At 33.8% G+C, this 26078-nt stretch overlaps 1 protein-coding gene across 1 annotated transcript in view; it reads left to right on the top strand.

Moving 5' to 3' along the window:
* LOC130233141 (phosphatidylethanolamine-binding protein 4) overlaps positions 1-6254 on the top strand; it is a 190774-nt gene extending 184520 nt beyond the window's left edge. The window contains exon 7 of the mRNA XM_056463039.1: positions 6162-6254. Coding sequence (XP_056319014.1) covers positions 6162-6253 — 92 coding nt within the window. The 3' untranslated portion in view covers position 6254. The remainder of the gene's footprint in view (positions 1-6161) is intronic.
* The last annotated feature ends 19824 nt before the right edge of the window (positions 6255-26078 follow it).

The raw sequence follows: 26078 nt of genomic DNA, 5'->3' as shown, positions 1-26078 counted from the left end.
CATGTAGAGTGTACCACAGCACTTAATGAATAAAAACATCCAGCTGAGGTTTAAATATAAAAGTGCAGTGATTAAAACTATTGATTCGATTCCCGAGTTCGATTCCTGGCCCGAGGTCCTTTGCCAATCCTTCCCCTCTCTCTGCTCCCCATACTTTACTGTCTGTTAATCTCTACTGTCCTGTCATTAAAGGTGAAAGCCCCCCCCAAAAAACAATTGATTCTTTAACAAAATAGTTGACTCAGAGTCGAATAAATGAATCATGTTCGGTTCGGATCCTTTGCCTGAACACATTGACGTCAATACGGTACATCACCAAATATGAAGTGCTGGATCCGGTAAAACGTGAATGTGCCTTTCCCTTCAGACACTAGCGGAGCATGGGGGATCACGGGACTGATCATGACACAAATATGACTATCACTAACAGTTGGAGAATCAGCTGTTAGAAATAAAGGGTTCAAGTTAATTTTTGCAACAATACCACAGTATAGCCAACCATGTGCTGTTTATTCCTGTCATTTTTCTGATTTTTGATACAATAGCCAACGCTGCAATTTGGGATTCGTCGGCCATTTGCTATTAAAGGAAGGAGCAGCAGAGATTATTATGTATGGGACTTTGTCAGACTTTTCAGGGAGTTTGTCAGTAACTGTTACAGTTCATATGGACCAGTTTATTCTTCTTCCGGATCATAACATGTAAGTGTGATTAAAATTGGTGCCTCGCTTTGTGTAATTTGCAAAATATGTGTTTAATTGTGTGTTGTAACTTGTAACTGATTTAAATGCGTATCTAGGCAAAATCTCTAAGGAATATTTCCAGTATCTTGTTGAATCTATGACACGAAAGATTAAAGCAGTTTTGAAGGCAAAAGGGGGTCCAACTTGGAACTAGTAAGGTGTACCTAATAAAGTGGCCAGTGAGTGTATTTTACATTTTGTAAATAGGGGCATAATAGGTTCCCTTTAAATGAATGGATCAAAATACCTTACAAGCGTCATAATGTATGTGAAAATTATTCTTTAGTACATGCTAAAAAACTTTTCGTTTCCAATTAAATGTGTTCAAAATCTTAGTAAAATAAACATGTAACGTTATTTCACACTACATTTAACTTTAAATTAATTAATGGTTCATAAATATTCACTTTCACTTTGAGAGTTACTCAAATGCCTACAGGCAAAGCAAAATTAATACCTGTGAAGACCTTATTAAGACCTTATGAAGCAAAAAAACAACCATTATTTACAACATTATTCAGTTTTCAATCATTACTATGAATGAGGAAACCCTTTTTTAATTCCCAAGGATGCTATAATTTACACCTTAAATTTGTCCAGATGCAAACCTATGATTTTTAAATGCCTGGCTATTCATAGATAGTCTCTGCTGAGCCATAAAGTAGCCACAATCTGCGGAGGAAGCGACTATGACATTTTCCTTTAAAATCACACTTGCATACTCTCACTCCTACTTGCATTCAAACATACAAACAAGTACACACACACACTCACACTGGCAGTGATGTTTCCAGGATGTGGTGCTGTGTTCAGCTCTGCTGTTTCTGCAGGACGGGGTTTCCCTTCTCACCACTACAGCATTTCCGCCTCGGTTAGTCTGCACAGATAGCGGAAAACAAAAAAAAAACGTTTAATTAGTATTGTTGTCACATTGCTTTTTGTTCTGCAGTGCACTTTTAGCTGCTTGGAGATTCTAAGACACTGATTTTAATCTTTTATGTCAGGGGTCAAAAGTGCATAATTAGAGTCACGATATTTTTAAAAAGCCATGGAAATGCTTGATAAAGTGATTAGTTGACTTTACTTAAAAAGTGAGTAAACCCGTTGCTTTTAAAGCGATTAGTTGACTTTACCTAAAATAAGTAAACCTGTTGCTTTTAAAGCGATTAGTTGACTTTACCTAAAATAAGTAAACCTGTTGCTTTTAAAGCGATTAGTTGACTTTAATTAAAATAAGAGAATAAACATGTTGCTTTTAAAGTGAATAGTTGATTTTACCTCAAATAAGGAAGTAAACCTTTTGCTTTTAAAGGGATTAGTTGACTTGACTTCAAATAAGTGATGAAACCTGTTGCTTTTAAAGTGATTAGTTGACTTTACTTAAAGTGAGTAAACCTGTTGCTTTTAAGGCAATTAGTTGACTAAGTGGGTAAACCCATTACTTTTAAAGCGATTAGTTGACTTAAAATAATTGAGTAAACCTGTTGCTTTTAAAGCGATTAGTTGACTTTATTTAAAAAGTGAGTAAACCTGTTGCTTTTAAAGCGATTAGTTGACTTTACCTAAAATAAGTAAACCTGTTGCTTTTAAAGCGATTAGTTGACTTTACCTAAAATAAGTAAACCTGTTGCTTTTAAAGCGATTAGTTGACTTTACCTAAAATAAGTAAACCTGTTGCTTTTAAAGCGATTAGTTGACTTTACCTAAAATAAGTAAACCCTTTGCTTTTAAAGCGATTAGTTGACTTTACCTAAAATAAGTAAACCTGTTGCTTTTAAAGGGATTAGTTGACTTTACTTAAAGTGAGTAAACCTGTTGCTTTTAAAGCGATTAGTTGACTTTACTTAAAGTGAGTAAACCCGTTGCTTTTAAAGCGATTAGTTGACTTTACCTAAAATAAGTAAACCTGTTGCTTTTAAAGCGATTAGTTGACTTTACCTAAAATAAGTAAACTTGTTGCTTTTAGAGCGATTAGTTGATTTTACCTAAAATAAGTGAGTAAACCTGTTGCTTTTGAAGCGATTAGTTGACTTTACCTAAAATAAGTAAACTTGTTGCTTTTAGAGCGATTAGTTGATTTTACCTAAAATAAGTGAGTAAACCTGTTGCTTTTAAAGCGATTAGCTGACTTTACCTAAAATAAGTGAGTAAACCTGTTGCTTTTGAAGCGATTAGTTGACTTTAGTTCAAATAAGTGAGTAAACCTGTTGCTTTTGAAGCGATTAGTTGACTTTAGTTCAAATAAGTGAGTAAACCTGTTGCTTTTAAAGCGATTAGCTGACTTTACCTAAAATAAGTGAGTAAACCTGTTGCTTTTGAAGCGATTAGTTGACTTTAGTTCAAATAAGTGAGTAAACCTGTTGCTTTTAAAGCGATTAGTTGACTTTACTTAAAGTGAGTAAACCTGTTGCTTTTAAAGCGATTAGTTGACTTCTTAAAGTGAGTAAACCTGTTGCTTTTAAAGCGATTAGTTGACTTTACTTAAAGTGAGTAAATCTGTTGCTTTTAAAGCGATTAGTTGACTTCTTAAAGTGAGTAAACTTGTTGCTTTTAAAGCGATTAGTTGATTTTACCTAAAATAAGTGAGTAAACCTGTTGCTTTTAAAGCGATTAGTTGACTTTACTTCAAATAAGTGAGTAAACCTGTTGCTTTTGAAGTGATTAGTTGACTTTACTTAAAGTGAGTAAACCTGTTGCTCTTAAAGCGATTAGTTGACTTTACTTTAAAAAAGTGAGTAAACACATTGCCTTAAAATTTAAGTAAATGAACTAATGATAAAGTTAAATCAACCTCCAAATTACAATGGGTTTACTTGCTTTTTTTAAGTAAAGTGAAATTGTTACTTTTAAAGCAACACGTTTACTCACTTTTTTAAGTCAAGTAAATAATCGAACTATAATAAAACATAACAGTATTTTATTTTAAGTTAATATTAAAACGAATAATTACAAAACTCTCTGTAAATGTTTTATAGCATTGCTCTAATTTTACAAAAAAAATAAATAAATAAAAATCACCAGTTGCCATTTGCATGAAATAAACAAAAGAAACAAATAAAGATCCTCCAAAAAAATGGCGGTTAAATCGGCGGTTTTGGATGGCATTTGCTGGCACTTTATTCCAAATGTGATTTCACATTTGCTTTTAGGAATGTGGTTATTGCCGGAATTGGAGAAGTGATATTGTCATAGCAGCCGGAGTTACGTCTGGTATTTATGTGCTTGTCCTGCCAAAACACACTCTCTCTCTCATGTTGCCACCTCCAGCACTGTGACAGGCTGTGTGTTTTATTTCGAGAAGAGACGCTCGCACTGATTCACAGCCCACCGAGGCCCTCAGACACGTGCGCCTTTAAAAGATTCACCATTAAACTCTAGCAGATATATACTGTTTGTAACAACTACAGAGAAGCGTTCAGCCAGAGAAGCGCAGTCAAAAATACCCATAATGTACTATATGTACAGTTGAGGTCAGAATTATTAGCTCCCCTGCGTATTTTTTCCACAATTTCTGTTTAACGGATGGAGGATTTTTCAAACACATTTCTAACATAACAGCTTTAATAACTCGTTTCTAATAACTGATTATATTGTCTTTGCCATGATGACATTAAACTAGGTTAATTAGGTTAAAGTTAAGGTAATTAAGGTATAACAATGGCTTGTTCTGTAGACCATCAATATAAATATTTAAGGGGGCTAATAATATTGACCTTACGTGGTTTAAAAAAGTAAAAACTGCTTTTATTCTAGCTGAAATAAAACAAAAATACTTTCTCCGGAAGAAAAAATATTATAGGAAATACTGTGAAAATTTCCTTGCTCTGTTAAACATCAATTTGGAAAATATTTTTAAAAGAAAAAAAATTCACATGGCTACTAATTTTGACTAATAGGCTAATATAATTACCCATATTTATATTTATAGCAACAAAGAAACAAAACATAATAATAAAGTGTAATGTGGATGTGGTGGAGTAATGAGAGTGTGTAATGGAGTAATGAGACAGGTTGCAGGGGGTTAAAGGGATAGTTCACGCAAAAATGAACAGATCTACTCTCTTTAATTGTTTCCAGTCCTAAATGGGATTCATTTATGAGAATGCCAAAGATTTTTTTAAGCTGAAGATCTGTAACCATTGGCTTTCATAGGAAAAACAAATACTATGGAGGTTAAAGGTTTCCAGCTTAAAAAAAAAAAAAAAAAAAATATATATATATATATCTATATATATATATATATAATATATATATATATAATTATTATTATAATTATCCCTATTATTATTATCATCACTATTATTATTATCATCATCGTCATTATCATCATCACTATTATCATTTTATTATTATTATTATTATTATTATTATTATTATTATTATTACTATTATCGTCATCATCACTATTATTATTACGATTATTGTTAATATTATTATTATTATCATCACTATTATTATTATCACTATTATTATTTTTACTATTATCATTATTATTATTATTATTATCACTATTATTATTATTACTATTATCATTATTATTATTATTATCTCTATTATTATTATTACTATTATTATTATTATTATTATTATTATTATCACTATTATTATTATTACTATTATCATTATTATTATTAATATCACTATTATTGTTAATATTATTATTATTATCATCACTATTATTATTTTATCACTATTATTATTACTATTATCATTATTATTATTAATATCACTATTATTGTTAATATTATTATTATTATCATCACTATTATTATTATCACTATTATTATTACTATTATCATTATTATTATTATCATAATCATCATGATCACTATTATTGTTAAAATTATTATTATTATAGTATTACTACTACTACTACTAATAATAATAATAGTTAATACTATTATTATTATTATTATTATTATTATTATTATTATATCACTATTATTATTAGTAGTAGTAGCAGTATCATCATTATTATCATTACTAATTATTATTATTATTATCATTATCAATATAATAATAATTTTATTACTATTATTATTACATTATTATTAGCATTATGATCAATGTAATTATTATTTTTATAACTATTTTTATTATTTTTAATTATTATTACATTATTATTATTATTATCAATATAACTATTATTTTATTACTTTTTTATTTATTACTATTATATTATCACTTTTTATGATTATTTATTTAATTAATTATTTATTTAGACTAGTTATAAGAATAAGAAAAATGAAAATGTTACATAGTCTGTGTATTAATATCTCTTATTTAAATTGGATGTTGGAGGTCTTTTTTTTTTTTTTTTTCATTTTGTAGACCGTTTATGCTACAGCAAAACATACACATACTTTACAGTAATGATGTACAGGAGTAATGATAGACCCTGTTGCTGGTTTTTAATAGGTAACTGGGATCTGCAGGCATTTATTCAGAGGTTTGGTCTGTCTGGAGCGAAGGCTTCTCTTCAGTTTCTCACCCAAAACTACAAGGACTAAAGCAGAAATAAGAAAAAAACACCTCCACCTGCAGCTAAACCTTACTTCTGGACCGCCTCTATAGTGTTATACTCAAAATGACCGTATTTCACATCAGAGTTTAGGATAATATCACACCCATAAAAGACGATGTTATTTCATTATGGTAGAATTGTATGTTTGAGATGCACGCTTGCACAAAATAAATGACTAAATGTAAATGTAATGAAATAAAAACGATATTCATATCATTTCAAGACTCTGTTGAATATGAGCAGTATGTCTGTGAGATGTTGTAAATATTAATAGGAAAGGAATTTACTATTTCACGACATGTTATTTAAGATAGTCTCCCACGTCATGTAAGTTAAACGCAAAAGCTTCTAGAACATGAGGACTAGAAATATTCATCCTTGTCCAGTGTTTTATTAATATTCGAAAGTTCTGAGTGGTTAAAAGTTTATTTGTACTTTAAGACTTTTGTGTAGCCTCTTTAAAGCAATGTGTACAGTTTTACTGTAATAATAATACAAAAATGAACACTTCAAATCACCTTTTCAAACAATAAATATATACACTGTAAAAAATAAATCCATAAAATTTACCGTAAAAAAACAGCAGCTGTGGTGCCAGTATTTTACCGTTAAAAATACGGTACAAACCGAAAAAAGTGCTAATTTTACAGTAAACTACTGACTAATTGACCGATCGACTGACCCACGCTCCTCCTTCCCTAAACCCAACCAATAGTGTTTTCAAAAGCACCGACTGACCAGCGCCCATCCACTTCCCGTCTCCAGATCCGTCTTAAGTCCACGTACACGGCGAGCTACTGGACAAACGTAACTGCAGAAAAGCCGTCACACGGAGGTAAGCGTCAGCTGGTAAGCGCGAAAAGAAAATGGCGTCATACCGCCCCGTAGCGTTCATTTTAAAAACGAAACTGCTGCCATACCGTACTTCCAGCTACATAACTCGCGATCTCTAGAAACGTATATAGGGCTACGTTTTCAAAATGAGCCTGTGTTGGAAAAGTTAGTGAACAAAATGGCAGAGGTGGCTTGTTGCTTAAGTATACGCCTTCGTCTATTTGCACACATGGTGTGAATAGTATGAACTGCAGCTGAACTTGTCGCAAACTTAAAAACGAAACAGCCATAATCACATATGATGCCATGACAAACACGAACTATTGTTGCGTGAAACGCCAGAGGAAACTAGCGTTGAATGGTGACGTTAATGGAACTATCTACTATAACATGTTAAACATAGAAGGAACATGCAAAACCAACCCATGTAACCCCTTAACCATATTAGTGTCATATTAACATGAAGGCAAATCATTAGATCACTGATGTCCATGTACGTGTAGTCAGTGTCTCGAGTGCTGTCACACTTTAGACAGTGTGTGGAAAGAGTCGCTCGGAGATAGGAAGTACGTCACGACCAATAGAGGAAGTGAAGGAGGGGGGTGTCGCGGCCGCAGATCAACCGGAAGCCACAGTGGAACTACAACCATATTTCTCTCCGCATGTCACTTCAGGCCAAACACAAGGGCACAGGTTCACCACCATCAACTTTTTTTTTTCTTTCTTTAGTTGCGGTTGTGTGTGCACACATTTCTGTAAAAGAGGAGAACTAGTTTTGGAAATGCACTGCTGTTTGGACAAGCAGGCTTTATCTCGTCTGAGTTTATATTGGGCAAGGCGTTTTTATAAAGTGCTATTTCTGAACGGGTTATGTAATAATTATAGACACGCAAGACAAAGGCAGACGGTTATGCAAAAAACTAAAACATTGACTGAATTTATCCCAGACGTATATTTACATTGTGTGCTTCTGCATTCATATATGTTATTTTGAGAGGATTTTGTTGTCTTTAATGGCTATATTGTTCTAATAATTATTGTTTTGTTCATTTTAGTTTTAAACTAAAGATAAGGGGTAAAAACAAAACAGAAACTTGCTGAAATCTAGCAAGTTTGCACTTTTTATATGTTTTAGGGCCTACTCACACTATGTTATCCGAACCGTGCCCAGGCCCGTTTCCCGGATCAATTGAGAAGTGAGAGTGCTCTGATTTCAGGCTCAGGCACGGTTCACTTGGCCGGCCCTGGCCCAGTTGGAAGAGGTGTGCCAGAGCCCGGTTCACTTGGGCTTTGGTGCGGTACGCTTGTGTGTGAGTGCAAAACGCGCCAAGACCAATAACTGAAAGCGAGACGTGACTTTTAATTGACTGTTTCATATGCTTTTATTAATCGTTCTTACTGTTCAATGAACGCAAACTGTCGTAGTTTATAAAGACGCAAACCTCTTACCTGCACGAAAAGCTCCGCACCTTCAGCAAACCTCCTGATACCTGCAGCATGATGACTTTATGATTGTTTATGAGCTGTCAAAAGTGGCGATCTCTTCGACTAATATCTGACTGCGTGTCACTGCATATCAAATGACTTAAACAACGATATACCTACAGAAATCCTACCACTGTGCTGAGCGAGAGCGCTTCTTCGATGATGTAAACGTGCCCAGGCCCGAATGTAATGTGAGTGTGGGCTGTTGGGGGAGACGGGAGGGGGGACAAGCGTACTTTGGCCCGATTCAAGGCAACTGTACATAGTTGAGTACACCCTACTAGAGTCATTTTCATGATAGTAAAGAAAACCATTTTTAATCTGTATTTAGCTTAAATATAATAATCTGCATATATATTGGACATAACGTTAAGTAAGAAATTAATATATAAGAAATAAGACTTTCCCCAGAAGAAACAATATTATCAGACATACTGTGAAATTTCCTTGCTCTGTTAAACCTCATTTGGAAAAGTATATATTTTTTTAAATCAAGAGGGGGTTTAATAATTCTGATTTCAACTGGTGTGTGGTGTGTGTGTATATATATATATATATATATATATACTATTATATATATATATATATATATATATATATATATATATATACTATATATATATATACATATATATATATATATCTATATATCTAGTAATAATTCTTATAAAATATAATATATTAATATTATATACTATATAAAAATTAAATATACAATTATTTCTTAATTTTTTGTATTAATATTATATTATATTTATTATATTATTTATTTTATTAGGTATTTTACTTATTATTATTTTATTGTTATTATTATTGTTATTAATATTTAAAATATTAAAAAGAAAAACAATACACACGCATCCATTGTTTTTGCTTTGTATTTGAATCTGTGCATTTCCAGAACTTTATTTTTTCTTTCCTTTTTAAACTGTACAATTGTACATTGGCCTTAACATTACACCTTGCCCCTACACACACTTCTCACTAAAATCTCTTTTGCCCCACATGATCAAAACTCACCAGTGGCGTTGCAGCAGTAAGTCTGTGTTTTTCCACACAATAATTTGTACTCAATATTGATTCACATCATGTAATTGATATTTATCATGATAAACCGAGCCACACGTTACACTGCAATAAAGTCTGTATATTAATTGTGCGCATTATTTTTTGTGCGCATTATAATACATTCTTCACAAAGTGTTGTGAGGCTGTATTGTGTGATGTCACAATGACTCCAAAACATCTCATTCGTTCATTCATTTTCCTTTGGCTTAGTCCCTTTATTCATCAGGGGTCGCCACAGCGGAATGAACCGCCAACTTATTCCGCATATGTTTTAGACAGCGGATGCCCTTCCAGCTGCAACCCAGTACTGGGAAACACCCATACACACTCATACACACTAATACACTACGGCCAATTTAGTTTATTCAATTCACCTATAGCGCATGTGTTTGCCAGAGGAAACCCATGCCAACACTGGGAGAACATGCAAACTCCACACAGAAATGCCAATTGGACCAGCCTGGACTCGAACCAGCGACCTTCTTGCTGTGAGGCAACAGTGCTAACCACTGAGCCACCACGCTGCCTCTAAAACATCTCTATATCATGAAATCAGTCTCAGCTTCACTGCAGGGTGTGAGTTTGGGTCACAAAAGCTCTTCTCTGGACCCAAACTATGAGCTTCAGTCGAGCAGCGCCGTCTCCGAGGACAGTTTGATATCAATACACCAGATGTCTGGAAAAAAGGCCTGGGATTTAGGGAAGCTACTTTGATGTGGAGATGATCAATGTAAGTTAGTGGTTTAATTGACCAGGCGATAGTGTCTCATCTGACACACACACACATGCTGAGGCACACTCTCACATGCATTCATACATTCACAGACAGGCAGATCATTTATCACACATTCACTGAAAACACACACACACACACACACACACACACACACGGGGGTCTTTGTGTCTCCACTGGTTAAGCCAGTCTCTTCATGTCCCCTGCATGAACTCAACAGAGCATTGATCAGTTTGTCCTGTTTGCATTTGTTTGTTTTCTCAGACTTCAATGGTTTCTCTCACACACACACACACACGCACAAACAACAAACACAAGCTCAATTCCTCAAGTTTCTCTGAAGGATCAGCAACAGTGAAAGGTCGGAGTTTCTGCAGAAGTCAAATAAGGACATATTCTCGGATTAATTAATAAAGGTCAACAGGTAGTGAAAGCAGATTAGATATTAGATGTTTCCTGTTGTTCTCAAGGTTAAAGGTCAGATCAGAAAGATATGAGGGTATTCAAAAATCGCGGTACTATTTACTGACATGGTGTTAAATTTACCCACAATATTAACCTAAAACATTCAAGCTCACCTGAATACTTCAGCATATAAATAAAGTCAGAATTTTTCACAGTATTTCCTATAATATTTTTTCTTCGGGAGAAAGTCTCATTGTTTTATTGGGCTAGAATTTTATTATTATTTTTATAAACCATTTTAAGGTCAATATTATTAGCCCCTTTAAGCAATATGTGTTTTGGATTGTCTACAGAACAAACCACTGTTATACAATGGCTTGCCTAATTACCTAAACTTTAACCTAGTTAAGCATTTAAATGACTCTTTAGCTGAATACTAGCATCTTGAAAATATCTAGTCAAAATATTATGTGCTGTCATCATGACAAATGTCCAAGTCAATGTCCATTTATTTATATAGCACTATTTACACGACCAGAGGTTGACCAATGTGCTGCACAGTACAAATCACAACAGAGAAAAAGTTTAAATTATAGCTGGGCTGAAAGGGCATCCGCTGCGTAAAACATGTGCTGGATAAGTTGGCGGTTCATTCTGCTGTGGTTATCCCAGATCAATAAAGGGACTAAGGCCGAAAAAGAAAATGAATGAATGCAAATTATAGCTAAAACAGACAATTTTCACTGATAAAATGCCCAATCAAAGAGGTAGATTTCAACCTAGATTGAAAAACAGACAGGGATCAGGGAACAGAAACAGATTTAATACAGAGGAGCAGAGCATTCCACAATAGGACCAGCTACTGCGAAAGCACGGTCACCCCTGCATTTCAGCCTAGACTTAGGGATGCATAACAGTCCTGTGGTTAGATGACCGAAGAGACCGACTTGGCTGATGCTCAATAAACACGTCTGACAATGAAGGTGCCAGGCCATTTAGAGATTTAAAAACCAAGAGAAGAATTTAAAAAGAAAACAGTTATTAGAAATGAGGTTATTAAAACTTTATGTTTAGAAATGTGTTGAAAAAAATCTTGGACTTTCATGATCTTTAATGTATTAAAAAGTTGACTAAGGATTGAATATGATGGTCCCGACACATCCCATAGGTAAATGCGCAGTTGGGTTATCAGGTTGTCGATTACATTAATAGTTTTTACAAATTACACTACCTGACAAAAGTCTTGTCGTCTGTCCCAGTTGTAAGAGCAACAAATAATAACTTCTAGTTGATCAGAAGGTCGATTTTCTGCTGAATCATCTGTTGAGCAGCATCACTAATACTGCAGAAGACCTACTGGAACCCGCATGGACCCAAGATTCTCACAGATATCAGTCAAGTTTGGTGAATGAAAAGTCATGGTTTGGGGTTACATTCAGTATGGGGGCGTGCGAGAGATCTGCAGAGTGGGATGGCAACATCAACAGCCTGAGGTATCAAGACATTTGTGCTGCCATTACATTACAAACCACAGGAGAGGGCAAATTCTTCAGCAGGATAGCGCTCCTTCTCATACTTCAGCCTCCACATCAAAGTTCCTGAAAGCAAAGAAGGTCAAGGTGCTCCAGGATTGGCCATCCCAGTCACCAGAAATGAACATTATTGAGCATGTCTGGGTAAGATGAAGAGGAGGCGTTGAAGATGAATCCAAAGACTCTTGATGAACTCTGGGAGTCCTGCTATGAACGCTTTCTTTGTCATTCCAGATGACTTTATTAATCAGTGATTTGAGTCATTCAGAGATGTATGGATGCAGTCCTCCAAGCTCATGATGGAGTCAGACACAATATTCATTCTGTTTCCACTGCAGCATGACCACATATTCTATACGGACATTATTTCTGTTCAGTGACAGACTTTTGTCTAAGCAAAGTCAGACCTTACTGTCCTTAAGACCTTACTGTCCTAATTAAATAATTAAAAATCATTATTATTTGGTCAAATAAGCGTAATCTAGAAGCCTTTACCTTTCATATAAGCCAACTTCTGATACCAAATGATCAACTCGAAGTCAAGTTATTATTTGTTGTTCCTAAACTTGGATAGGCGACAAGACTTTTGTCAGGTAGTGTATTATCCTGCTGAATAGGCCTTCCGCCATTAAGAAACGTCTTTTGATTTTTTTTCCTGTTTTCAATGACATGTGGAGTGATTTTGTTCAAATGTTGGCTTGTAAAAGTTACACCCTAAAAAAGCCATCAGAATCAATGACCCAACGCTTTTAACTCAAGATGAACAGCTATTAATCTAATCTTTCCATGTTGACTTTAAATTTCCAGGTCCGCCAGCTCAAATGCTTCCGGTTAATTGTCGTGACATTATAAAATCGCAGAGTTTAATATCTGATTTCTTGAGAAATCAGTGATCTTCACTGGCTGATATACGATATAAAGTGAGTTTCAGACCAAACAATAAGCACTGCATTCAATTCCATTCCCACACCATGTCTTTCAAATACAGAAGTTTACCACAGTATTTTCACTGGAGTTTTTGCGCTCGCCTGCTGCTACTGATGGTCTTTTCTCTCGTTTTACACTTGAACAACTAAATGAATGCTTAAGTCTATTTAAACTGATTGTATTTTATTACATTACAACAATCAGTGCTGTGAAATAAACCTTCCTAATAAAACAGTCACCTCAACCTTTCAGTTTATGGTTGGCTGAAAAACACTGTGCGTATACGCTAATGCATTCTGTCCCAAAATCACTGTATGAAACCCATTGTCAGACAGTCTCTAAATAAGTCTTCCATTATTATTTATGTCAATAATCTCTTCATCAGCCTGTAGGAATAAGTCTGGGACACAACAGTGACACAAAAATGCCCCCTCGCACAGCCTGGAAAACACACACAACTAATTTGATTATACACCCGTTACAACCTTGCCTTTTTCCGCTGCGTATTAGAAATGAGCGAGATCGAGATCAGGGATAGCGAGCGCTTCCCCGGAATCCCTGCATGCAAAATGCATGAGGAGAGTCCTTTTCAGCCTGAAACCCTTTCCGTAGACAAACTCCAGTCAATCATTCATTGTGCTCCGTCATAATAGTCGTGGAAATAAAAACAAGTGGAGCGTGACAGGTGTAAAGCAGTTTTTCCAGTCTGAAAAAAAAAAAAGGCTTCCCTTAGGAAAGTGTCCTGACAAGACCGCCTTTCCTATCCGAAAGGGAATTCCCTTGTGCGTTTTGCATCCCTGAAAGAACAGTTGGGAGCAGGCATTGAGGAGATAAGCGTTGACTTTTTTTCCGTCAAACAGCTACGTAAGGACGCAGACATTTATACCTGGAACATTTATATCTGGATTTATTTATACTTTATTTATTTTCTTACACTGTAAAAAATTCGTACTTTTTTTTTAGTTGAATCAAATTAAGTTTTCTAGTCGTCAGTCAAACTGAATAAATATTTTAAGTTAAACTTCGTGTAATTAAACTAACTTTAATTAGCATACAAAGGTTGAGTACATTTAATATATCTGAATTTAGTTGTACTTTATTTTCTTACACTGTAAAAAAAATAACATTTTTAGTTGAATTTAACTGAACTTTTTCACTCAAACTGACTGAATATATTAAGCTAAACTTTGTATAACTCAAAAAATTGAGTTGATTAACTTAATTAAAGCAACATGGACTTTTGGTCTTTTTTTCAATATAGGCTCATTCTGAAAACGTAGCCCTATAAACATTTCTGGAGATCGCGAATTATGTAGCCAAATATACGTATGGCTACGTTTCGTCTTTTAAACGAATTCTACGAGGCGGTAAGACATCGTTCCTTTTCACGCTTACCAGCTGACCGCTTACCTCCATATGGACGGCTTTCCCGCTCTTTGTCCCGTAGCTCGTCATGTACGTCGGAGTCAGAGAGGAGATGACCATGACGACGAGATTCGAGTCCAGTGAAGAACGGTTCCAGAAAGTAGGTAAGACAAAACAGAATTCTAAAAAAATTAAATAAACAAGTAAATAACAGGGTGAGAATGTGGTAAATCGTGGTAAAAATCAGACGAGGGCTTTTCTTTTGTGAATTGTTTTTTAAATTTGTCGGTTGGGTTTAGGAAAGTGTGTGGGCGCTGGTCAATCAGTGCTTTTGAAAAGACTATCGGCTGGGTTTAGGAAGGAGGAGGGTGGTCATCAGTCAGTCGACAGGGCCTCTGGTGGATTTACCGAGAGAACAGCAGGCCGCGAAATGGCACTCGCGAGAGAAATTGAGATCTCAAAAAGCGTACACAGCGCCCTCTGGTGGATTTGCGAGAGAACATCAGCCATTTACGAGAAGAAAATTTTAGATTTAAGATCTCAATAGTGTACACAGCGCCCTCTGGTGGATTTGCAAAAGAACATCAGCACTCGCGAGAGAAATTTGAGATTTAAGATCTCAATAAGTGTACACAGTGACCTCTGGTGGATTTGCGAAAACAAAACTGCAAAAAAAAGGAACTCCTGGCACGTATTTGGCGCTCTCCAGAAATGTATATGGGGTACGTTTTCAGAATGAGCTTGGGTTGGGGTTTTTTTACAGTGTATCCGTGGTAAGCTGTTTTTTTTTTTTTACCTGATTTTAAGTTCCTATTTGGTTTGCTGTTTCAAGTGGACTAAAATGAAATGATTTACCATGGCTTCTGTAGTAATGTGATTTTATGTTTATTATAAAGTAATGTGTGTGTTGAGGCGGCACAGTGGCTCCGTGGTTAGCACTGTCGCCTCAAAGTAAGAAAGTAGCTGGTTTGAGTCCCGGCTGGGTCAGTTGGCATTTCTGTGTTTGGAGTTTGAATGTTCTCCCCGTGTTGGCGTGGGTTTCCTCCAGGTGCTCCGGTTTCCCCGACAGTCCAAACACATACAGTATTGGTGAATTTGCTGAACTAAATTGTCCAAAGTTTGTTTGTTTGTGTGTGTGTGTGCGTGTGCGTGTGTGTGGGTGTGTGTGAGAATGAGTGTGTATGGGTGTTTCCCAGTACTGGGTTGCAGCTGGAAGGGCATCCGCTATGTAAAAAAACATATGCTGGAATAGTTGGTGATTCATTCCGCTGTGGTGACCTCTGAAGTAGAGACTAAGCTGAAGGAAAATGAATGAATATGTGTGTTGATATTGTTGAAAGATAGGCAGTAATTGCTCCTTAATGGATCTATAATCGACATTCACGTGACACTAATTACTCACTCGTCTTTTCCCCCTCTTCTTTAAAATAGTTTCAGGCTTCCCACAGTGCAGCATGAAGTATACACTCTTCCTTTATTGATGTAACACTACTTAAACTACGGTAGTTCTGCTTTTCAGACCAAAGCTGTGTTTTATGATGAAAAACTAAATCTGTAGTGAAATATTTGATATCCGCTTAACAGTCTGAAGTGTCTTTTGTGTAATTGATATTTATGCATCAGGTGAATGTTGAATAAATACATTTTCCTTTGAAAAAAAATCTGTAATATGTAAATACTGAGAAAATGATCTGTAAATTGAAATGCAGTGCACATTACTAATCAAAAATAGGTTTTGCTATATTTACAGTAGGACATTTACTAAATATCTTCATAGAATATGATCTTTACTTAATATTCTGATGACTTAATTCTTAAATATTGTTATGGCATTAATAATAATATTAATAATAATAATAATAATAATAATAATAATAATAATAATGATGATAATAATAATAATAATAATAATAATAATAATAATGATGATGATGATAATAATAATAATAATAATAATAATAATAATAATGATGATAATAATAATGATGATGATAATAATAATAATAATAATAATAATAATAATAATAATAATAATAATAATAATAATAATGATGATGATAATAATAATAATAATGTTATGGCATAAAATAAAAATCAATACTTTTGATAAATGCAATGTGGTTTTGTCTATTGAAATAATTTACCCGTGCAACATAAGACATAATATGAAAAAAATGAGGCATTAATATTTCAAGTTGGCAATAAATATGGTTGTAATTATTTATAAAACGTGCATCTTTAATTTTCATTCAGGTAAATGAGAATTAATAATATTGTTACTGCATAAATAATGTTATGGCAATAAATAATAATGTTATTATTAATAATAAATAATTTTATGGCATTAATAATAATAAATATTGTTATGGCTTAAAATAAAATGTATCATTTTGATAAATACAATGTGTTTTTGTCTATTGAAAAAAAAATATTACCATGCAACATGACATTATATATAACATAAGCTGTTTCTTTAGTCAATATTTCTAGTTGGCAAAAATATGGTAGTAATTATTTATAAAATGTGTATCTTAATTCTCATTCGGGTTAATAAATGAGAATTAATAATATTAACAATATAGTTTTGGCATTAAATAATCGTGTTATTATTAATAAATAATGTTATGGCATTAATAATAATATTGATCTGGCATAAAATAAAAATCAATAACGTTGATGAATACAATGTGTGTTTTTGTCTATTAAAATATATATGCCATGCAACATAAGACATAAAACATAAGGCATTAATATTTCTATATTGGCAATAAATATGGTAGTAATTATTTATAAACTGTGTATCTTTACTTCTCATTTAGTCACATAAATGAGAATTAATCATATTAATAATATTATTATGGCAATAATAGAGTTATGGCATTAAATAATAATGTTATGGTATTAAATAATAATTGTATTATTAATAATAATGTTATGGCATTAATAAATAAATAAATAAATAAATAAATAAATAAATAAATAAATAATAAATAAATAAATAAATAAATAAATAAATAAATAAAATATTTTTTACAAATGCATGGGTGTTTGTCTGCTTGATATTATATATATATAGATATATAGTATATATAATATATATAATATATATATATATATATATATAGATATATTATAATATATATATATACCCATGCAACATAAGACATAATATAAAAAGGCATTTATTTTTTGTATAAATATTTCTAGTTAACAATAATATGGCAGTAATTATTATAAAGTGTGTATCTTTAGTTCTCATTCAGTTAATACATGAGAATTAATAATATTAATAATATTGTTATGGCATACATAATGGTATGGCATTAAATAATAATGTTATTAATAAGAATTGTTGTTATTATTAATAAATAATGTTATGGCATTAAAAAATTAAATAAATATATAAATTAACAATCAAACAAACAAAAATTGAACAATAATAAATAAATAATAATGTTATTATCAATAATTGTTATTTCTAATAATAAAGTTATGGCAATTAATCATAATATTAATAATATTGTTATGCCATAAATAATGTTATAATAATAATATTATTAATAATAATAACAATAATAATAATAATAATAAATAATAATAATAATAATAATAATAATAATAATAATAAAGTTATGGCATTAATCATAATATTAATAATATTGTTATGCCATAAATAATATTATTAATAATATTATTAATAATAATGATATTAATAATAATAAAATAATAACAATATAATAATAACAATAATAATAATAATAATAATAATAATAATAATAATAATAATAATGTTATGGCATAAAATAAGACATAACATAAATATTTTATTATAAAACATAAGGCTATTAATCAATATTTCTAGTTGTCTATAAATATGGCAGTAATTATTTTTAAAACTTGTATCTTTAATTCTCATTCAGTTAATAAAACTTGGTAAGGATTATGAATTAAAACAACCTTCAAATTCTGTTGATGAAGGGCCTTTAATTTAAAAAACAAAACAATCTTAAGAATAGGTTTATATTTCCATGTGTCAGCCATATGAAAATCATGGTAATGCACCATTTCTGTTCTTCACTTTTGAATGAACACCCTAAGCATGGTTCTACACAAGTGTTAGTACACGTCATGGGTTCAGTCGGTGGAAATAGTGTTTACTTCCTCTATTTTGCTCTATAAAAAGTAATATTCAAATTAGCAAGTCTCCATTCTTTTTTCAGTACTCGCTGCTGGAGAGCGTGTGTGTTTCCTCATTTGGCATGAATGACGTGCTCTCATTTGCAAAATTAAACTTGCATAACCAGATGCTGCATAGAAGTTTTCGCTGAAGTTATTCTAACATGATCTCTTCCAAGAAACCGAAATGTGACGACCCAATCTTCACTGTAAAACAAATGCTGGGTTCCACATAATTTCTTCATGTTGTCCCAACACAAATCGATTACATTAATAGTTTTTTTTACAAAATACACTACCTGACAAAAGCCTTGTCATCGATTGTAGTTGTAAGAGCAACAAATAATAACTTGACTTCTAGTTGATGATTTAGATAAGTGTTAGAAGGTCAATTTTTCTGCTGAATCATCTGTTGAACTGCATCCAAATCATCACAAATACTGCAGAAGACCTACTGGAACCCGCGTGGACCCAAGAGTCTCAGAGAATCAGTCAAGTTTGGTGAAGGAAAAATCATGGTTTGGGGTAACATTCAGTATGGGGGTGTGCGAGAGATCTGCAGAGTGGATGATCAACATCAACAGCCTGAGGTATCAAGACATTTGTGCTGCCCATTACATTACAAACCACAGGAGAGGGCAAATTCTTCAGCAGGATAGCGCTCCTCATAAGTTTCTGAAAGCAAAGAAGGTCAAGGTGCTCCAGGATTGGCCAGCCCAGTCACCAGACATGAACATTATTGAGCATGTCTGGGGTAAGATGATGGAGGAGGCATTGAAGATGAATCCAAAGAATCTTGATGAACTCTGGGAGTCCTGCAAGAACACTTTCTTTCATGATCATACTTTATTTTGGTCAAATAAGCTTAATCTAGAGGCCTTTGCCCTTCATATAAGCCACATCTGACACTAAATGATGAGCTAGACATTAAGTTGTTATTTTTGGTTATAAAACTTGGGTAAGCGACAAGACTTTTGTCAGGTAGTGTATATTAGTGATTGACCACACCCCCCCCCCCCCTCCAAAAAAAGTAAGAATTGTGTTGCTTCAACTCATTTTAATAACGTAGTTCAAACAAGCAGCTAAGGTCCTTTTCTGTATTGAACATTTTAGATTTTGAACAATATACAGTACAACAAAGCCCGAGATCCACTCACAGAATAGTAAAATAAAATAAAAATAGATACAAAATAGATACAAATTTTGATTGAATTATCTGATAGTCTCTAGTATTTGACGAGAATTCATGGTTTCCGCTATATTCATTCTTCCAGCTTCATTCCAGCTTCATTCCAGCTTCATTACAGCTTCTCATTCAAAACATTCAGCCGTTTTTTTTAATAGCGGGTTATAAATCGCAATAAAACGTATTAAAAGATAAGTGAATTATAACAGCACAAACTTTTCTGTAATCGTAGTGGTGCTGTGCGTTATTTGTTAAACCGTTTAAAGTGACATGCTGACTGACTGACTGACAGGTGCGGGATGTGTGAGGTCAGCAAACACGACGTGGCTTTCAGTTATGATGAATACAGTTTCCATAATTTTACTTCATTTATAAATAAAGGTCTATGGCTCTGCATACAATGACTTTATCTTGCTGGAGTTTATAAACGTTTCACTTTACTTTAGGACGCATTAAAACCGCTCTGTAGGTCTATTGGAGACATTCATAAATATTACTAGCAAATCTAAAAAATGTTGGAGACATACTTGTTACATAAACGCACTAAAATCGCACTTCAGCAGCGTTATTTGAGAGCACACAGAAAATCTGCACTTGAGCAGGGTATATTTGAGGGGTGTGCAAGAAATATTGTGCACGAACAGAGGAAATCGGCGTTTGAGCACAGAGATTCACACGCTCGTATATTACATGAATGCGCTCATGACATTTGTCAATGAAATAACGCCACAGGTATGTAAAAGATCTATGTAAAAGGCCCAACAGAGTCTGCCGCCACAGCTGGAAAAAAAAAATCCTAGAGGAAACACTGGAATTATTCAGTTTTCTTATTGGCGCCATTTATTTTAGCTGTGGTTAATAATGTCCAGTAGGAGTTTCCATGAAAGATCAACAAGAGTAGATGAATCCAGACATATTTTAGGTTCAAAAGTCCTTTTCTGAGTGTTAGTACAGAAAAAAAAGAATATACACTCAAAAAAAAAAACTTGTTCAGCTACTTTTTTAAAATGAGCTTGAAATAACACAACTCTTGAGATTTTTGGAGGGGACAACTTAATTATTTCAGTTCATTCATTTTCCTTCAGTCTCCCTGTTCATCCTTAGTTTCTTTATTTATCGGGGGTCGCCACAGTGAATGAACCACCAACTTATCCAGCATATGTTTTACACAGTGGATGCTCTTTCAGCTGCAACCCAGTACTGGGTACATCCATACACACTCATTCACACACATACACTACGGACAATTTAGCCTAGCCAATTTACCAATAGCGCATGTGTTTGGACTGTGAGGACACCGGAGCACACGGAGGAACCCACGCCAACACGGGGAGAACATGCAAACTCCATACAGAAATGCCAACTGACCCAGGTGGGACTCAAACCAGTGACCTTCTTGCTTTGAGGCGACAGTGCTAACCACTGAGCCACCGTGTCGCCGTTTCATTGTTCAATCCACTAAATTATTACATGTAATTTTTTACAGTGTTTTAATGTCCTTCCGATTTAAAGTGACAGCTCCTCATTTCATAAGGTCTAACTTACAATAAAGATGACCTGTTGTTGCATTGTCAACATTCTTGGCTCCATCAAAACACATCTCCATGTGGGATATGAAATGATGTTACAGTATAGAGGGAGATCCCCCCTAGAATCCCCTAATGACAGATACACATCATTTTAGCAGCTCACCTACACACGTTGCATCTTGCCCATTGAGTAGAGATTACCCTTTGGAGTCCCCCTCTAGTGTGTGTGTGTGTGTGTGTGTGTGTGTGTGTGTGTGTGTGTGTGTGTGTGTGTGTGTGTATTTGTTTATTTTCTGTGGCCCCCAGAACACACAGCATGATTCAGACCCCCCTCCCACACACTCCGTTTTTACTTCATTAGGCCATATCTGTCAGCTAATACTACTACACTGTTTATGTATCAATTGCCAAGGCGGATAATTCCAGAGTTCAGAATGGAGTGTTGTTGATTTGGCAGCCGTGTGGATGTTGGGATTTACTGGGGATGCCATCAGGTAATTGAGGGAGTCGTTCACCAGAATGATGCATCCAATGATATGGATACTCTGCTATGGAAATAATATATACAGCTGAAGTCAAATTATTAGGGCTGTATTGTTTTTTTTTCAAATATTTCTCAAATGGTGTTTAACAGAGCAAGGAACTTTTCACAGTACGTCTGATAATATTTTTTCTTCTGGTGAAAGTCTTATTTGTTTTATTTCAGCTAGAATAAAAGCTGTTTTTAATTTTTTAAACACCATTTTAAGGTCAATATTATTAGCCCCCTTCAGCAATATCTGTTTTTGATTGTCTATAGCAGTGTTTCCCAACCCTGTTCCTAAAGGCACACCAACGGTACACATTTTCAATCTCTTCCTAATCAAACACACCTGAATCAACTCAGCAGAACATTAGAAGAGACTTCAAAACCTGAAATAAATGGGTCAGATAAGGCAGACATCCAAAATATGCACTGTTGGTGTGCCTCCAGGAACAGGAATGGAAAACACTGGTCTATAGAACAAACCATCATTATACAATGATTTACCTAATTACCCTAACTTGCCTAATTAACCTAGTTACGCCTTTAAATGTCACTTTAAGCTGAATACTAGCATCTTGAAAAATATCCAAAATATTATTTACTGTCATCATGGCAAAGATTTTAAAAAAATCTGTTATTAGAAATGAGTTATTAAAACTATTATGATTAAAAATGTGTTGGAAAAAAATAAATCTTCTTTCTGATAAACAAAACTTGGGGAAAATATATATGGGGGCAAATAACTCAGGAGGACTAATAATCCTGACTTCAAGTTTGTGTGTGTATGTATGTTTATATATATATATATATATATATATATATATATATATATATATATATATATATATATATATATATATATATATACATATATATATATATATATATATATATACATACATACATACACTGTAAAAAAAAGTTGACTCAACTTAAAATTGTAAGGCAACCAGCTTCAGGACATTTTTGAGCTTACTCACCTTAAATCTAGTCAAGTGCAGAACTTGAGTTGAAAGTTGAGTCAATTCAAAAAAGCTCTGCAGCAACTTGCCTAACAATTTTGAGTAGAGCCAACTTTTTTTGCAGTGTAAAAGACACAACTACAAAAATTTCAATTTCAATGTACTGTATGTTTCACACCAGGGGTGTCAAACTCAGTTCCTGGAGGGCTGGAGTTGTTTGGCACAGTTAGTTCCTACCCTGCTCTGACACATTTAAGCTGCGGTCACACTGGGCTTTTCCTAACATAGACTTCAATTTATACGCATGCGAATGCGTCAGACTGGAAACGCGGGGTCATGCGTCAAGTTTCGCATGTTGCTGCGGTGCAAAGTTCAAGCTTGGTGAACTCTGACCTGCGAAATCGCATCACTTGACAGCGTGAGACCAATCGAGGATCAAAACAGGACCTCTCTGGACAAAAATTTAAAACATGGAGCAATCGCTCGCTTTTTTTAATGTCTAATAATCTTGTTTAATCCCGCCCATTTTCGCAGCGCCATACGACAGAATTTCACACACACAAACTACAGTGTGGCCACAGCTTTACCTGTAGGTTTCAAACAGTCTTAATTAGTTTGATCAGGTGTGTTTAATTAGGGTTGGAAATAAACTGTGCAGAGCTACTAGTAGATGCAGAAGACCCCTAATGGCCCATATCTATCAGCTAATAACCACTGATAACACCCATTCAATAGAGTAATAACATTCAATGCTATACCTGACTGACAAATATTGTCATTTGCTGGAAGGAAAAAGAATATATTTATCTGAAATTTGCAAGAAATATGATCAAATTATAGATTATTATTAGTTAATAGAATAAAAATAATTTTACTCAAACCTATACCTGATTGATAAACATTGTCGTTTTCTGGAGGCAAAAAAATAAATAAAAATTGCAATATACTTCTTTTAAATTTGAAAGAAATATGATCAAATTATAGATTATTATCAATTATAATCAATTAGAATAAAACAAATTTTACTCAATGCTATACCTGACTGATAAATTTAGTCATTTTCTGGAGGGAAAATAGAAACTTAAGATGGCAGTATTTTTATTTTGAAATTTGCAAGAGATATTATAGGATTAAAGATTATTATTGTTTTTTAGAATAAAACAACTTTAACTCAAGCATTTACCTAATTTAAAGATACTGTCATTTTCTTGGGGGTTGGGGGGGGGGGGGTGAATCGCTGAACAAATCATATGGGAGTCATTGGGATTTATTCATTCATTCATTTTCTTTTTGGCTTAGTCCCTTTAATAACCTGGGGTCGCCACAGCGGAATGAACCACCAACTTATCCAGCAAAAGGTTTTACGCAGCGGATGCCCTTCCAGCCGCAACCCATCACTGGGAAACATCCACACACACTCATACATTACGGTCAATTTAGCTTACCCAATTCACCTGTACCATGTCTTTGGACTGTGGGGGAAACCGGAGCACCCGGAGGAAACCCACATGAGCAAGGGGAGAACATGCAAACTCCACACAGAAACGCCAACTGACCCAGCCGAGGCTCAAATCAAAAATTGCAATATTTTAATTTAAAATGGCAAAAAATATGATCAAAGTATTGATTATTATAGATTATTATCAATTTATAGAATAAAACCAATTTTACTCAGTCCTATACCTGATTAATAAATACTGTCGTTTTCTGGAGGGAAAAAGGCCAAAAATTGCAGTATTTTTATTTTAATAAAATAATTATTATTTTTGATTTATAGAATGAAACTACTTTTATTCAAATCTATACCTGATTGATAAATATTGTCGTTTTCTGAAGGAAAAAAGAAGCTCAAAATGGCAATATTTTTATCTGAAATTTGCAAGAAATATTATTGAATTATAGATTATTATCAATTATTATCGATTATCAATTAGAATCAAAAACCAATTTTGATTGACAAATATTGTCATTTTCTAGGGGGAAAAAAATAAGCTAAAATGGCAATACTTTTATTTTTGAATTTTCATCTATTATTAAATTAAAGATTATTATTTATTTATGGACAACTTTTCCTCAAGGCTATACCTGAAGGAATGAACGAATAAATGTAAACAAAGTAAATAAAAAATAGGCAAGACATCCTACGTTATAATCGACATCATATTAAATATTTAATATAGCAATTGAATTACAAATTTTACACATTTTAACTGAATTCCAATTATTAAAATATATAATAAAGCAATTATACTAAATTAATTATATTATAAATAAATAAAAACTTGCTGCTGACAAGTGGGTAAAACCCTGGGACAAATTTTAAATGACATCTTATTTTAATTGTATTTTCTGTGACCTTTATATGTCATTAGATGACTCTTGGTCTAAATATGTCTGACACAATTTTTTGGTACACAGACTATTGTTGCTCTGAATGACATTTAATCATCTGTGTGGTTAGATGTTAGGTGGCGATGTAAAAGTTTGTGTATGACAGCATTGCGCATTCAGCCTGTGGTTTAGAGAGTGTGTGTGTTTGTGTAGGGGGGACGGGGGTATGAAGTTATTATTCTGAACACATTTTTGGTACATAATTTATCAGACTGAAGGCCAACGTACACATGTCAAGCGGGTCTCGGGTACAAATTGTTACCTCATCACTCTGTCTATTGCATCAGCATCTTCTGAGCACTTGAGCGCAGGTATGGCAGGCTGGAGTCCTGCTGGCGGTGGGTAATAGGAGCGCCGGGCCGCTGATTGGCTTCCATGAGGAGCGAGGAATTTTAGTTGGACACGTGGGAAATCTCACGGGCCACCCTGGCCTCCTAATTGGATTACATACAGACAAGTATGTCATCTTATTCTATTTTGTTCTGTGTTTAATAATATATGGCATTGTGTGTTGTTATTGTTGTCATTTTTTACATTTATGTGTATTATTTATTGTAGACTCCTGTTGTAGGGGTTGTAATATATATATATTGTTGCAGCTGGAAGGGCATCTGCTGTGTAAAACATATGCTGGATAAGTTGCCGGTTCATTCCGCTGTGGCCACCCCTGATTAATAAAGGGACTACGCTGA

This window comes from Danio aesculapii, chromosome 8 (genome assembly GCF_903798145.1).
Source record: "Danio aesculapii chromosome 8, fDanAes4.1, whole genome shotgun sequence".
NCBI classification, from domain to species: Eukaryota; Metazoa; Chordata; class Actinopteri; order Cypriniformes; family Danionidae; genus Danio; species Danio aesculapii.
Note: the sequence above shows the minus strand (reverse complement) of the source record. Positions and strands in the feature narration are given on the sequence as shown.